The sequence below is a fragment of the Alosa sapidissima genome, chromosome 1 (assembly GCF_018492685.1).
Source record: "Alosa sapidissima isolate fAloSap1 chromosome 1, fAloSap1.pri, whole genome shotgun sequence".
NCBI lineage: Eukaryota > Metazoa > Chordata > Actinopteri > Clupeiformes > Clupeidae > Alosa > Alosa sapidissima.
Genome location: NC_055957.1, coordinates 10,024,133 through 10,040,415, shown reverse-complemented (window position 1 = coordinate 10,040,415; position 16,283 = coordinate 10,024,133). Strand labels below are relative to the sequence as shown.

The following is a 16,283-nucleotide window of genomic DNA, read 5'->3' as shown; positions in this document are numbered from 1 at the left end:
TTCCTCTCTCTACCTCCGACAGATTATTTGACTTCCACAGGCGGCTGGCGCTCCACCCTCGGGCAGTGATCCCCGTCAAGCGCACTCGTTTGGTGGCTCCCTCTGTGCGGCGGGTGAAAACATCTCTCCCTTCCAGGACTTCTTCCTCCTCCTCATCCTCTTCCTCTGCCTCCTCTCCTTTGAAACAGTTGAGCTGTGGCTCCACAGACGTGCCCCCCAGGCGTAGGTCTAGTACTGTGTGCCAGATGTGAATCACCCAGCCAGTCCCCTCATCTCTCTGTTTTTACCCATCGCTGCTGCACTGGTGGCCTGCTGCTTCGCCATAAGCAACTGGCAATAAGATACAAGTTGTGGTAGTAAACCGTTTCTTTCATGCTGTAAACATTCTGTTTTTTAGTCGTCTGGTTCAGTCCTGCCATTCTTTCTTTGATCATGTCATTCCCAAATCCCAACAAACACCGTTCCAGTTCATTATGCCTCAAACTTTTCACCTTGCCCGCTCTCATTGCACATCAGAATTGCACCATCAGAGAATGAATATGTGGGTTATTATTATACCAACAAAGGTGAAATGTCAACCCTGATTCCCATTCTGTTGTCTTTTTTTTTTGGTGCTCACAGTGAAGATGGACCAGCTCCTGAGCATCAAGCGGGAGCTCTCTCAGATCAAGACCAAGGTGGACTCTTTGCTGGGCCGCCTGGAGAAGATGGAGCGACAGCACTGTACCGATGCAGGTGAGCTAGACAGAGATGGAGCGGCCATTAGGACTGTAGGCTGGAACTCGGAGGCTGAGATGGAGAAACAGGAAGCAGAGGGGCACTCTGTTCCAGGCGCTGCAGGTTTTTTGTCGTCGGGCTCTGCAGTTGTTGCTTCTGTAATTGCACTCCCATCTACTTTCTCGCCATCTCGGCTTTCTGACAGTTGGCCACATAATTTGGTGTCTGATTATAGAGCTTAAGCTGCCCACACACTCCCACACATATTTTTTACCTTTTTGGATTTTTAACTCCTTTCTTTCATTCTCTGCTTTACTTTCTATCTCTCTCTCACACACACACACACAGACACACACTCTATCTCTGTCTCTACCTGCCTCTTTCAGACACACATCACCATTTTGTTCTCTGGACTTTTCACAATGTTTGATTTGGTTCTGTTCCACCTCTCTCAGAGTCACAGAGGAAGCGTGATGATGCCTACCAGTCACTCCATAAGCAGCACATCTCCGACTCAGCCGAACATTCAGGAGATGACATGGAGCCGGGGCACCTGGAGGGAGAGACAGAGGAAATGGCCGATGCTTGTAGGGACTATGATTATGAAGGCAGCAGTGATATGGTAATTGTTGTTTTTCTTCGCACCTCAGTGCCCCAGTTGTTTCATGCTGTGAGAATGCATTAGTTTAATGGGATTATCAGTGTAAAGGGCCACAGTGCAACCGTCCGCAGTGAATCCATCCCAGCCCAACAAATTCATTTTGGCTTCTCAGAATTAAACTCAAGGATGGTGTGCATCATGAACATGTTAAGAGTCCTTTGCAGGAATTTGCAATGTTTTGCAGTGTTCTGAGAGAAAACATAAATGCTGTATTTTTCTATTATTTACAGGTGGAGAACCACATATCGGACATAGACATTTGAAAAAGGTTAGGTTATTGGATTTGTATGCATAAAAGTTTAATCTTTGTTATTGTACCACACAACACATATCAGTTATATTGAGTCATACGAAGCAAAACATATGATTGCAAGGAGATAAAATGGTTTTGGAGTCCAGCACTCTTTCTCGATGCAGTTTACCCTGCACTGTATTTGTTACTAAATAGACAGATAGATACTTTATTGATCCCCAGGGGAAATTCAAGGTCTCGGCAGCATACAGACAACACATACACATTCTTTAACAGCAGAAAAAGTAATTAAAGTATATAATATAAAAACACAACTAAGCAATAAGGACAGTAGAAGATAAAGAATATACTAAATATACTAAAATACAAATTATACTAACTAACACTTACCCTAAATCGATTCTAAAAACAGTATCCACATAGGGTGATTAATCAATCAGAGGCGCTTGCAATGACTGAGGCAGGGACTGAGCCTGTGATTCTCTGTGCATAGTAAGGTAAGGTAAGGTGCTCTGTGTGAATGAGTGTCATGGTGATAGTGCAATGGTGATAGTGGTCATGGTGATAGTGCAAATGAGTAAGTCCAACAGTGCAACAATGCAGAAATAAAGTCTATATATCTATATATTTAACTATTTTAAGAAAAGGTATAAGTGTGGCCACAGTTCGGCTGTGGCATGGAGGGAGGGGTTATGCATATGTGCTAATGTGCTAATATAGCACGCAAACAGTGAGGCAGAAATACAGTGGTAAAAGTGGCTAGTGGACAGACAGTATCCAAACATGGAGGGGGTGAAGAGGCAGACAGACTATGCAGAGAAGTCTATCTCTCCTCTTCCCTTAAGTGAAGCATTGAACAGTTCAATGGCCCTGGGGACAAATGACTTTCTCAGTCTGTCTGTTGTGCAAGGCAGTGAGCGAAGTCTCCAACTGATCAGGCTCTTCTGCATAACAATAGTGCTGTGGAGTGGGTGACACTCATTGTCCAAGATGTTGATCAGTTTGTTCAGGGTCCTCATGCACTCCAGTTCAGCTCCCACTACAGAGCCAGCTTTCCTTACAAGCCTGTCAATTCGCCCCGCATCCTTCTTCCTTGTGCTTCCTCCCCAGCATACTACTGTATAGAAGAGGACGCTGGCAACAACAGACTGGTAGAACATCCTGAGGAGCTTGCTGCACACATTGAAGGACCGCAGCCTCCTCAGGAAGTACAGCCTGCTCTGCCCTTTCTTGTAGAGTGCATCAGTGTTGGCTGACCAGTCCAGTTTATTGTCCAGGTGGAGACCCAGAGAGACCCAGATACTAGCATGTCACTCACCTGCAGAACTCAGACAGAATGGCTTATTTGAAAAACCACCCATCAATAAACACCCACAGACCAAAATAAGGCCAGAAACATTTCTTGTGAGCTGTATTATCATAGTGTTAACATTCCCTTTGTGATCTGTACCTGTTCACTTTGCTTTTTAGATCATAGAAAATCATGAAGGCATTAAGGGACAGGTTATGTCTGCATGCACGGCTGGCTCTTTGGCATTAAGGGACAGGTTACGTCTGCATGCACGGCTGGCTCTTTGGCATTGACAGGAGTGTGAGGAATAGAGGAAGAATTGAGGGGAAATCATCTTTTTTTCACCTAGCCAGACATTCCAAAGTGAGGTAACATGCTATTCTACAGGATTAAATCTTAAAACCTCATGACAGCAGATGATGTGTTTTTCTGTGACTGTGTGCTCAACTACTATTATAGTTTTGCTTACCCTATAAAATGAAAGACCATGTTTTTATGCTGAAGTTTTAATGTTTTTTTTTTCTGCTCTTGTGTCTTTTTTCCTATTCTTGGGTTTTCAAGGAGAAATATTATCTGAAGAAAATAATCTGTTACTCTTAATGATTAAAAAGTCAAACCTCATAACTGAGTGTGAGTACTCTTTCCAGTAGCTATTTTGTTATGAACCTCATTTTATTTTTTATCTTATAGAATGTTCCCTATAGCCATTGTTTCTGCCACAGGTGATTTGAATAAGCGTGTGGTATTTCCCAGAATATTGCATTTTCCATCATTAATAAACATACTTCTCATACTTGGAGGTCTCAAATAGTTGTACAACAAATTGCAGACAAGCCTGACACCAAGTTAAATGCCATCAATCAAAGGAAATAATTACCATGCTATAATCCAGTTCCCACTGGAAAGCAACCAGGGCAGATGTCAACATGAACACAATGCTACTTACCTAATGCTACTTTTTATATGATCAAGATGAACTTCGGTGTCCTGTAAAGGTGTTGTGTATTGAAGACTCTTATATGCTCAAGGCTTGACCTCTATGCTGGCTACTTTTACTTTGCATAACAGAATCAGTAATGGCAAGCAAGCTGTAGGACTTGACAATCATCTGCAGTCAGTCTATCAAGAGTAATAAAAACAAAAAGTCTTATCATTACAGTTAGTAACAAACAGTTCTCATGAAATGCAAGGTAATCAGGATTAGCCTAAAATATAGAAAAACAAGGCATGCCTGCTAAATTATTGATGGCCTTTATTTTATACCAAGATACAAAAAGCATTGCTATGTTCAGGGGGATCACCCTCAAAGTGTTTTCTTCTATTCATTAAGTACAGTGTTTCCTTGAGGGTCAGAAGAATGTCAGAAAGGAAGGGTGGCTGTATTGTCACAAGTGATGGAGATGGCCTGTTTTAGTCACCTAAAGACAGTCTCATTCTGAGGTCGTAGGTAGGTGGTAGGGCTTCTCAAAAAAATAAATGATTACATTAGGTGACCCTGCTAAAGCAGTTTCCTTACTGTTCTTTGGAAGCTAACACACAAATCACAATCTGCTTTCCTTTTCAGACAGTAGAGTGTTTTGCGTTAATGAATGTGACCAGTGCGCGTCCATCATTTAACGATAACTGATGATGCTTTCTCAGAGCCTGACAAAGGTGGAAAGCAACAGACATTAGGCCAACATTTTATCCTGTCACAGTTGCAGTTTCAGTTAAACATAATTGGATTCCTGTATCAAAATGAATCATGGGGATGCTCTTCTATCGTAAAACATGTGTAGACCTTAAAAATTGCTTATAGCCTTCATCAGGTTACTAAAATGTTGACTTGCATTTGCAGGTCATCTGCATCTTTAACAAAATGGTGTAAAGGCCAAAATTAGACTAGACTCGATTATATGTGGAAAAACATCTGGAAAAAGTTCTGGGGGCAAATTCAAAGAAACCCTAATCAGGCTATTTTCCATAATTGTGCTGTAGGCCTACTTAATATTTTGTTTACCAAGTATGATTTTGCATTTTAAGCATACTAATTAGATAACATATTTCCATATGCAAAATACTACAGGTGAATAGAGTAGGCCTAGAATAGATTTAATTTCACCATGACCTAACTTACCCAGCTGATTCCCCAGACAATAGGCTAGTACAAGTTTTCTAAAAAAAATGTTCAGTACGTTTCAAAATTACTGAAATCTGAACATCATAAAATTAGGTTAAAAATTCTATTTTAATTTTGTTGAAACGTTTTTTTACTAGAAGGATTTTGGAAATCTGCACAACTGCTCAAATCATAGACTGTATAAATCAATGCACAGCAGGAACCAGTTGAGTCCAAAACACAGGAAGTTATGAACAGCTGAGGGAAACGTCACTACCAACAACAGGAAGTACGTATGGTAACTAACACTGAGCGGCCAGTTTAAGAAACCCAGCAACAACGAACATGCCAAGAACACAGAAGAAGTTTCAATGGGTCAGTCAGTTGTGGTTGATAAAAATGTGGTTGATAAAAAATTAGTTTGACGCGGAATCCTGTAAACAAATACAATCGATGCCCTTATGGAAAACTAGATATTAATTGTTTGTTACGAACGCTACCCTATTAGTTCTAGGTAGCCTAACTGTTTGTTAGCATATAGGAAACTACTCTAAATCTATGACTGATTGTCATCGATGTGATAATTGTTCTGCACCGATAGAAAATGTATCATAACTTTTTAAATTATGGCCATCAGATATTATGACGTTAAACTTAGGCTACTGTGGCAAATGGTAACGATACGTCAACAAATTGCATGCACGTTAGCTTACATGTTCATACAGTAGTTTCTAACATAAAAATAAACTCGTCCATATTAATCATTTGATTGCGTGACCAACGCTGTAACTTTAGTCTGAATCACTGTTTGATACTATTGACCTGTAGGTGCAATTCTGTCTATCTGTCATAAAGTGTTGACGTTATTTCTCTTCTAACCTTCCTGTCTGCCGTTAACATTACAACTGGCTTAGTCTGATCCATAGCTCGACCGATTGCAACCTCTAACAGCTAACACATCTTTTATTTTTGATGTCAGAATTGGGCTACCCTGGTTTTCTGACGTTAATTAGATATGGCTGATAAAGAGCTTTGCCTTATCGACAAGAACATATCCAGGTAAACATTTATATTTTTAAGACACATCTGGTCTTGTCCATCTCTACTTGACATGTGGCCTATCATGTTCAGTTGTCCACTCTTCCCTTGTGTTTTCAATGTTTGGCTAGCTACATTTGTCTAATTCAGTTTACTTCTTGTATGAGATTTGCATGTGGTTTTGAAGTTGTGAAAGTAGAGATGCTGGAATCATTTACTGAAACTCATGGTAATAGCTTTCCTGTATCTTACTTGTCTAATTAGATTAACATAATCTTAATAATGTGTATTCTTTTATGTGTTTAGCTTATTAGATGTTCCACTGAATCCCAACGTTACAATATTGAATCTTCACTGTAACTGTATACCAAAAATTGAGGGTTTGATTGAAGCTTGGCAGCTGCGACATCTCGACCTGTCATCGAACCGCATCACAGAAATCAGTGGTTTAGACAATCTCTCCTCCTTACGCACCCTAAACATATCTTGCAATTTAATCACAAAAGTTGAAGGTGAGCCCTTGGTACTGTTGAAAGAATACTGCTTTTCCAGAGCTTTCCAATTGTCCTCCAGATATTTGCTCAAAGTACATGTATAACTGCCAACATCACTGCAAGATACACTTTTTGAAATTTGCTTTCAAACAAGAATGTACCCTGTCCCTGACATGTTCTTCCCATCTTTTAAGGTCTAGAAGTGTTAATAAATCTCACCAGACTGAACTTGTCTTATAATCGCATTTGTGACCTTACAGGTAAGATTCAACCAGACTAAATAAACTAGTATTAACAGCAAAAAGTCTTATTTGTTTTTTGTCTCCCATTGCAAAACTGTGTAAATTGGCCACATAGTGCCATTTGTAGACCCCTGATGAGTAAAATAAACACAGAGATTAAGTGAAGCCAGGTGCTGTAACCAGCATATTTTATTTTTGTGCATGTTTTAACCTATAATATTGCTTTGTATCTTTGACTAAAATGTGATAAAATAATGAATGTGCAGGCTTCAGCAAGACTCCCTTTAAAGAAGGTATCTGTTGCCCACAGGGCTGTTGTGTCTCCATGGGTCAGGGTATCAACTGAAGCGCCTCCAGCTTCAGGGCAACCACTTGGACAACATTAATCATGTACTGCAGTGCCTGGTGGGACTGCAGAATCTTAAAGATATTACTCTCAGGGATGACTGTGTTCAAAATCCTCAAAACCCAATCTGTGCTCTCTCAGGTATGCCAATACTTTTTTTAACCTGGGTAGTAGTGGCTAGATTATGTGTATTATGTGTGTTCATGTGAGGTGTTGTTTCCCTGCAGGGTACAGGGATACGGTCTTAGAATCCCTGCCTCAAGTGTTCACCCTAGATGGTGTCGACCGATTTGGAAATCCCGGAGAGGATAGCCCCACTGACATCCCTGGCCTTGAGGACTTCCTTCAGTACCTGTTACACACAGATGCCGATGTTGGTGTAAGAAGTGCAAAGGTCTGATCTGCTATTTTCATCTTCCTATTTTTTTTGTCAGCTTAACAGTGTTGGCCAGTTAAATACATCAGATTTCCGATACCTGAATTCCAATAATGGACTCCATAACTTATTTGTTTATTTCCTCTCCAAAGACAAACAGGCAGGCTGGCGGATCCCTTAGTGTGGCCCAGACCGATGAGGTCCCGGCCCAGTTTGGAGAGAGGAATGAGCCTGCCAGAGGACCCAGAGCTCCAGCAGCTGTCAAGTCTGGCCCAGTCACTCCAAGTTCTGCCTCCAGAAACCATGGCAACGAGCAACGCATTAAGAAACTGGAGCAGCAGGTGTCCCAGCTCTTGCAGAAGGTAGGTCATTGAGTTTGAAATGAGGAGAAATGTATGATTTTTTATTGTGAGTAGTTTTATGTCCCTCTGTTTGTTGAAGTTAGAAATATGGCTGAAATAGAATGATCGAGATTTGAGAATAAGTCAGGTCTCTCCCATTTCCAATAAATCCTTGTTCTATTATCAAAAATCTGTTTCTTTCTACCATGACCGTCAGGGTCTTCATTTATTTATAATATCAAAATCATCATATACGAGAGAGATTTTTTTCCCTTTGAAAACTGTGTATTTGATCATGTCTTCTGATTTAACTTTGGCTGGATCAGTCTATTACACTGAAGACTTGTCAACCAGTAAGCCAATAAAGTGAATGCAAATAAATCCGATCTTACTGTTATGTAAGGTGCCTGAGAGAGGTGTGTCCATCTCCAGCCCTCCTGTGGTCCTGAGAGCAAAGAGGGACACGGATCTGACTTCTGAGAGCGACTGTGACAGCGTGAAAGAGAACCGACGAAACTCAAAGATCCCGAAGCAGACCAGGAGCTCTCCAGGGAAAAAAGGCCACAAAGCCACGGGAGCCAAACCCTCACACAGGTACCCAGGCCATCGTTTCTGCTGACACATAGAATGACTAGTTTGAGGGTGATAATGTATCTCTAAGGTATTATATGATTATTGCTGCACTTAGCGATAATGAAATGTTTATACACACAACCAGCATCAGCATGTTACATCCACATCCCCTCTTCAAAGACTAGGCCTGCATGGTCTCTTTTTTTTCATTGAGCACACCTCCTGCCATGCTCACCACTGATATACGAGTTTACAGCAAGCTACAGTTGTTCATTTTGCGGACAAACAGCCATGTTCGTCAGCTTAGTTTGTGTACAAAGTTATTGTTGTGCAGTATTTGTTACACAGTGGCTCTTAGTGTATAAATGAAAACCTGACACAAATGTGCAAGGAATGGTGATTCTCTTTTGTGACCTGATCTACTTATTGAACTTGACCTGTTTATGCAGTTTGTGGAGATTCAGTAAATAGAAACAGATGGTGCTCTCTTTCCCCAGCCTGAGCCTGCTGCACAGGGAGAGTATACTGTATATATCCTTTGTGCCTGCAGCCTGACTAGATGAAGTCGCCAGGCACCTGACTCCCCTCACTCATGAAAAATGACTGTCATTACACTCAACCCCACTGTCTGGTGTACCGGAGAGGATAATTCTTTTTTAATGAAGATACATCGCTTGAACCCTCCAGTAGAGGATGAAATAGATTGACATTTGTTATTATATTAATGGTCACCTAAATTAAATAAAGCACATCTGACTAATTTCACAGCGGGCTGGCTGCCTGTGTCCGCTATCTGATTAAAGAAATCAATTCGTCTCATTCTCCGGAGTCAGAGAAACAGCCACTCTGACTCATCTGGCTTATCTGACAAGATGCACCCTAATTCAGTGTCACATTACCAATGCACATATAAACAATACATGGCATTATCTGTGTATTCATTCTGATGTATAACTACTGGATCTTGTGGTTAGAGACACCAGTTTTTAAAAGGTTTGGGTACCAATATCCTGAGCACTCCCTTTCCTTTGGTTTCTTTGCCAAAGAATTTTGACACTTAAAATCCCAGAAATATGGGCTGTGCTGAAGATTATGTCAGTAAATCACCATTGTCTGCTTTGTGTGAAGCTTTCATTTGTGACCTCAGAATTGATTTATGTTGGGGTATTGCCTTGGCAAAAAAAAAAAAAAAAAACGTCACACACATTCGCACCATCGCCAACAGCTGTTAAAATGTCAGCTCTTTATGTCGCTGTGTTCCATAGTGATTCAGATACGCATAAATCCAGCTCCTCAAAGTTTCCCGTGGGTCAGAAGAAGAGGCAAGAGGTCCATTCATCATCCCCTGGGATGACCAGGAAGGGCCTGAAAAGTACAGCACCCAGGGAGGCAGCTGAGAGGAAATCAAGCAAAGCCGAGGAAGAGACCTACAGGGTATGCAGGCAACTTATGACATGGGATCGGGTGGAAGAGCATCTTCGATTTTCTAATTTTCCTATCACCAGAGAATACCCTGGATACAAAGTATGAATCGTTCACTGTGTGTGTGTGTGTCTGTGTGTGTGTCTGTGTGTGTGTCTGTGTGTCTGTGTGTGCGTGTAGGCTATCGTGGAGGAACGTGACCAGGAGAGGGAGCGGCGTTGGAAGGCAGAGCAGGCGGTGAGAAAGCTGACAGAGCAGCTGAAGAGCCTGCAGACTCGCGCCAGTGAGGAGAAGGACCTGCAGAGCATGGCTCTCCACACCACAGACAGGTACACACACACACACACACACACAGACAAGGCAACAGTCACTCTGCAAATACATGCACACACACACACATACATATGGCTGCAAGTTTATGATGGATGCATAGTTTAAGACTAGAACTAGTTAAGCACAGCAAAGACATTCAAAAGTAAAAAGAAAAAGGAAAAATGCTTAATGACCCTGAAAGGATGAAGCTCAACCTTGCCCTCCTCCTCCTTCTGCCTCTCCATGGAGACACAGACAGACAGACAGACAGACAGACAGACAGTCTCCTCCTCAGGCTTCTTTGCTGTTAGAAAAGTCTTTCAATCCTTGACCTCACTACCCCCATGCTTGCAATGAGAGGTTCTGGCAGTGGGCACTAAAAAATGCCAGTTGTTAATAGTGCAATGTTAATGAATTGAATTGAATGCTCTATAAAGTGAAAGGCAGTGGTTTTCTAAGCCAGTTTGACATAAATTAGCAGTTGCGCTCCAATTTTTCTTGCAATGTCAAAAGATGGAATATTTTCTTTAGACTGTATTGAAAGCCACTGAAATCTATTTCAAAACTGTTTCGACCTCACAGATACCCCTCTCCTGCTATTATGTTTTGTTCTCTTCTCTTGTCACACACTTTTTCTCCTCTCTATCTCTTTGTGGTCGTTTACCATGTTCCGTGTGCTCTCATTACTCACATCATTTTGCTCTCTGTACAGCTTTGTCAGATGTTGTAAACATCTTGGTAATTATTTCCATTTATGTGAAACACAAGCTCGATCATAAGCTGTAAATCCAGCCCCGCTGGAACCTCTTTGCAGTAAATAAGAAGAAAGAGCTTCCTTGGCAGCCTTGTTCTACCTCTAAGAGTTCTTTTGCCGTCTGTAGTCGTCGGTTATTATTATGTCTGAGTTTTAATTGGCACAGGTCTGGATAGACCACGGATGGAATACTTATGGGTATAATTATCCATAATCAACCTCTCCCAGTGTCCCAATCACCCGGTGTGGAGATGACGGGGGCTGAAGCGCCTTGTGCAAATGGATGCCTGTTTCTTATTAGACGAGATAGGGGACAGCGGGGCCGTCTCGGTGTTCTGCAGAGCATCACCCCCCCAGCAACCCGACACCCCCACCGCCCACCCCCAAATGGCGATAAATCGTAATTATGATGGAAATTAAATCTGTGGTGACAGGCATATGTCCTCAGCGACGCATGAATCTGCCGTAATTGCCACCATCACCTTGGCTGCATCCCCCTGCTAATGACTTTGTGCCCTGACAGTCAGTAGGGTCAGTGCTTTTAACAGTTTCCAGGCCTGACAAAATGAGATTTTTAAGAAGTCTGCATTACTACTTTTGAATAAAGTATTTCCATTTCACATCAGGTCTGCATTTCACCCACACTCAGTCTCAGTTTCAGACTTTATGTAAATGTTGAATTTGGAAGTTTTGAAAATGTTTGAAAATGAAATTTTTCTGTCAGGCCTTCCCACGTTTGGGAAAACAAGGGCAATGCAGATTTGTACCTCTCTTCTGTATTTATGAAAAATGATCTCACTCCAGTCTTTAAATAAACTACACTTCATTAATTATCCCACCGACATCAAGTCTTATTTAATCAAAACTAATCCTCACAAGCCCATAATTAGTGTTTTAATTAAGACAGTTTTAGAACGCAGACTTCAGTCATCACTCAAAATTAATAAGTAGCAGTTAATCAACGTAGAAGTGTACTGTGTAAAAAGATGGGTGATCACTGACATCTCGGCATCACTCTCTCTCTCTCTCTCTCTTCCCCCCCCCCCTCTCTCTCCCTCCCCTGCCCTGCCCTGACCCTCTCTCTGGCTGCGTCTCCTCCGGCAGGCTAAAGGAGTCGCTGCTGAAGGAGCGCTCGGAGCGCTCGACCCTGCAGGCCAGGGTGGAGGATCTGGAGGAGCGGCGGCGCGACTGGGCAGCACAGCTGGACTTGGCGCGGGGCCGAGAGGACCAGCTAAAGAGGGCGCTACGCAGCCTGGAGGACCAGGTGTCCCAGGCCGAGGCTCTCCGGGCCCAGCAGCAGGCCGATGAGGTACCGGAGCCCTTGGTCCCATAGCTAGCCTAACAACAGACCCTTTTTTGCTTCTGACCTAATGATAAAGGGGAACTTTCATAGTCTATCTTAAAGTTCCAAGTTGGTCTGTTGAACTAGCCCATACAGTACTCCTAGTTCCTGTGTATAAAATATGGGAACAAAATAATTCAAACCAGCGCACAATTTTACTAAAATGAGAACATGATTTGATCAGTCTCTCAATATGAAAAAAAAATCTTGCATTGACCACTCCCAGGCTCCGTAGAATCCAGTAATATCAGCTGTGATGGATATGGGACAATTCATGATTCAGAGATAGTTTAGTCCATATTCAGTCGAACTAACTTCAGTAACTAACTGACGATACAATGTCAATTTTAAATGTGTTTGTAAATGCATACATACATCTTACAGTACAATAGGTATACCATTGTGGCTACCTCATATAGCTGTGAACTTTGTGAACTCCTTCTTTTTCAGATGAGGCGTAGTAAAGAGCTAGAGAACAGGGCTGCTGCTCTTAAGAGGGAGGTGGAGATCCTTAGGGCATCACTACGTCAACAAAAGGACAAAGTGCAACAGCTGCATGAACTTCTGGTATCCAGAGAACAGGTCCACAGGTACATGATGGTTTGAATAGCTGTGAATGACCACTGTCTTTCTTGCTGGCGGCCAGGACACTCAAAAGCACCTCAGGGGGTCCCAGAGCCTTTCCTGTGTCATTCCTGATCAGATAAAATCAGCAAACATTTGACCTGTCCTTTAAAGAGATAAGATAAGCATTATACAGTGAAGTCAAATAAAGCTGACAGAGACAATCTAATACAATAGAGGATTAGTTATACCAATTACATTCTGGTTGCCCAGTCGTCCTGAAGATTTACACCTCCAAAGCACTCTGTTGCTTCCCTTATTCCATAATAGTTGTGACCCTAGTATCTCCTAATTAGAATAAATCAGGTTGAAGATAATCAAGACTTTCTGCCTCATCACATCTTTATTACCGCCTCCCCTCTCCTGCCCTTCCCCCGCTCTCTCTCCCATTGATGTCATAACCATGCAGGAAGGAACTGGAGTCGCGGCTGCTCCCTGACAGCGCTCAGTTTCGAGAGGCGGTGGGAAAGGAGGTGGCTCTCACAGAGCAGAGGCACGAGCACACGCAGGCTGCCCTCGTGGGCAAACTGGAGGAGGCTCGAAAGCAGTATGCCGCCCTGGAGGACGAGTTTCGCATGGCCCTGACAATTGAAGCAGGGCGCTTCAACGAGGTAATGCTCTCCATGACTTGCTTCTCTAGATCATGCGCCATCACAACAACATCATACCACAATCAGTGGTGAAAGACCAAGGCCAGATAAAGCTGCTCAAGATTTCCTACCTGTCTCCTGTCTGCCAGGTAAAGACTGCGTTCGACCACGCCAGCAGGGAACTGTCCGATCTAAAGGCATCACTGATTCAGACCCAGCAGAAGGAACAGAAGTCTGTGGCTCTGGTACAGGAGCTCACCACCATGGTGAGGGAGCAGAAGGAGCGCATTGCGGAGCTCACCAAGTCCCGAAAAGAGGCCGTCACTGAACTCAAGGTAAGGAACATGAAGACATGGAGCACCTCTCAGTCCCACTCTTGTCCCTGTGTCCTTAATTTATATCCAGTCAGTCTCGAGAGGTTACTGTCTGTTACATAAGATTTTATGAATGTAGGAAGGTTTGTGTTTGTTATTCAGCAACAACATGCAATGCATCTCCTGAAGGTTTTGGGTCTCCCTGAGAAATTACCCTTGTGATAGTGTTGAGATGTTTGCTGTTGCATCATGGTGACTGACAGTGTGGTTACTGGTGTCTGTTGTAGTCTCGCATCCAGTCTCTGGAGGAGGCAGCAGAGGGTGACCGGCGTCTCGGCTTGCAGGTGGAGCTTCTAAAGAAGGACAAGGCCAAGCTGGTCGCCCAGGTCTCCGCACAGGAGTCTGTTATCGATGGTCTCCGATCTGAGAGGAAGCTCTGGGGACAGGAGCTGGCGCAACAGGGTATGATGTTCCAGTTTTGAATATTGGTCATATTTGCAGCTAAAAACACTTTACAAGTATCTCAAGGACTTGTTTATGATGGTGAAGCTTGAAAATGTGGTTGCTTCATTTGCTTCAAGCTTACCAAAGGCCTGTAATCAGATGTGTTTCTTTTGTTTGTAACCTCCCACACACTTACAGGGGCATCTTTAGCCCAAGACAGAGGCCGTCTGGAGGCAAAAATTGAGGTTCTCTCCAGTGAGTTGGAGACGCAGAAGAAACAGAATGAGCGAGACAGTGACGCACTGAAGATTAAGGCCAAGATTGTGGACGATCAGACAGAAACTATCCGCAAGCTCAAAGAGGTAAAAATGTGGCCTCAGCTTGGTTCTTTGTTTTGTTTTTGTGTTTTTTAGTGTGTGGCAGTCTCCCATTCCTTACTGTAGTCAATTGCCATGACTGAAGGGAACAGATAAATTGTCTTTTCAACTCAATTGTCGGTTTTCCTTGCTACTCCATATTGCCTCGGTAGACTCCATATATCAAATGACTTTCACCAACATTTTTCCTTTCCTTTCCTCTGCTCTCTGTCTCTCCTCCAGGCACTGCAGGAGCGTGATGAGCAGCTGCGTCAGCAGCGCGAAGACCGGGCCCAGGCGGAGCGGCGCTTCCAGCAGAGGCTGCAGGAGGAAACGGCGCCGCTAGTGCAGCTCCGAGACCGTCTGGAGCAGCTCAGCCTCCGCAAGGAGGAGCTCAAGCAACAGCTGGAGGATAAGGAGGCTGAGCTGGACGAAGTCAAAGAGGCTTACAGGTATCTGCCTTCATGGTCATCATAGTGACTTCAGATAAGGGTCGGATAATATACAGATACCAGCTGTAATAATTTCTCACCAAACTTTTTTGCAGCATGCAATTTTATAGACCCTTTCAAGAGAGTTCCATTATCAGCATCATATTTGGCCCGTCTTGTGGGGCCAACTATGATGCTGATAATGGAACTCTCTTGAAAGGGTCCATAGAACATTAGGCAATACTATGTGTGTGCTACTAATGATGACTAGGTATTTTAAAGACAGTTTGCATTGAATATTTACTGTACATCCTTTTTACCCTGGCAGGGCTTCTAATAACAAATGGAAAGAAAAGGCTGGCTTACTCACCAGGCTTGAGACTCAGGTGAAACGCATGAAGGAGAATTTTGACTCCAAAGAGAAAACCCTGCTTGAGGACAGAGACAAAGCTTTGCAGGCTCACAAGTAAGATCTGAGGGTGTTACAGAGTCACCATAGTTGCACTAGTGCATCATTTTCAGCATGAGTATAATATTCTATATGAGGATAGTACATTGTAATCAGTCTGGCCTTCTGTTTTGTTTAACAGAGGTGTTTTAGAGAAATTGCGAAATGCAGATGATGCCTTTCGGAGACAGCTGGAGACTCTTCAGGCCTCCCATCAGACTGAGCTCCTGCACCTCATCAGTGACAAACAGAAACAGATTGAGGTGGCCAATCACAAGGTGAATTAATGCTTCAAATAACTATAAAATGTGGCATTTATTTCCAGTAAAGCAATTGCACATATGACTTGACTTTTAAAAAGGTACTGCAACGTTTTCTTAAGGTGTTTGGTGTTTTGCAGGTGATTGAAGTGGAGGAGGAAATGAGACAGCTATTGGAGGAGACCGAGATTAACAAACGGTTAATGGAAGAGAAAATGAAACGTCTCACCAGCGTATTGAAGGAATTCTGACCTCAAATATTACAATATCAAATTTGTGATGCTTCTGTTTTGCACTATGTAATTGTTATGTTATGAGGTGTAGTAGTGTTGTATCGTAGATGTGGTGTCAGTTAATTTAATCATGTCTTGGATGTGTATTGTCTACTGTAACCTGTTCTGATGAGTGATTGTGTACATATATTGCGTATTGAATGTCTTTTACATTTCTCATGAAAACACCAGCAACCAGTTTTGTTTGTCTAGGAAAATGGGGACTACATCTTGCATGAAATAAAGTATATGGCCTGTCAAAAACTCGCAAGACCTTGGCAATC

At 42.7% G+C, this 16,283-nt stretch overlaps 2 protein-coding genes across 3 annotated transcripts in view; both read left to right on the top strand.

Moving 5' to 3' along the window:
• Positions 1-3,527, top strand: part of LOC121707117 (RNA-binding Raly-like protein) — a 33,249-nt gene extending 29,722 nt beyond the window's left edge. The window contains exons 6-10 of one of the 2 annotated variants that reach the window (XM_042089429.1): positions 23-222; positions 622-735; positions 1,173-1,339; positions 1,609-1,646; positions 3,102-3,527. In XM_042089429.1, coding sequence (XP_041945363.1) covers positions 23-222; positions 622-735; positions 1,173-1,339; positions 1,609-1,641 — 514 coding nt within the window. In that variant the 3' untranslated portion in view covers positions 1,642-1,646; positions 3,102-3,527. Of the gene's footprint in view, positions 1-22; positions 223-621; positions 736-1,172; positions 1,340-1,608; positions 1,900-3,101 lie in introns of those variants that run through there. The other variant, XM_042089437.1, reaches the window with a different exon arrangement.
• A 1,757-nt stretch (positions 3,528-5,284) lies between these two features.
• lrrcc1 (leucine rich repeat and coiled-coil centrosomal protein 1) lies at positions 5,285-16,263 on the top strand. The gene is made up of 20 exons (XM_042089118.1): positions 5,285-5,395; positions 6,000-6,079; positions 6,365-6,570; positions 6,747-6,812; positions 7,105-7,281; positions 7,368-7,534; positions 7,669-7,878; positions 8,261-8,451; positions 9,696-9,864; positions 10,033-10,181; positions 12,023-12,227; positions 12,711-12,850; positions 13,294-13,495; positions 13,624-13,809; positions 14,076-14,250; positions 14,431-14,594; positions 14,832-15,040; positions 15,348-15,485; positions 15,610-15,745; positions 15,868-16,263. The coding sequence occupies exons 2-20, from the start codon at positions 6,036-6,038 to the stop codon at positions 15,976-15,978; spliced, it is 3,045 nt and encodes a 1,014-aa protein (XP_041945052.1). The 5' UTR covers positions 5,285-5,395; positions 6,000-6,035; the 3' UTR covers positions 15,979-16,263.
• The last annotated feature ends 20 nt before the right edge of the window (positions 16,264-16,283 follow it).

What these genes read in the sequence shown, in the direction of transcription:
- lrrcc1 (XM_042089118.1), top strand. Translation starts at nt 6,036, where the DNA reads ATGGCTGATAAAGAGCTTTGCCTTATCGACAAGAACATATCCAG. An exon ending in GCTCTCCACACCACAGACAG is followed by an intron (nt 10,182 to 12,022) that starts GTACACACACAC and finishes CTCCTCCGGCAG; the next exon opens with GCTAAAGGAGTCGCTGCTGA. An exon ending in AGGCCGTCACTGAACTCAAG is followed by an intron (nt 13,810 to 14,075) that starts GTAAGGAACATG and finishes TGTCTGTTGTAG; the next exon opens with TCTCGCATCCAGTCTCTGGA.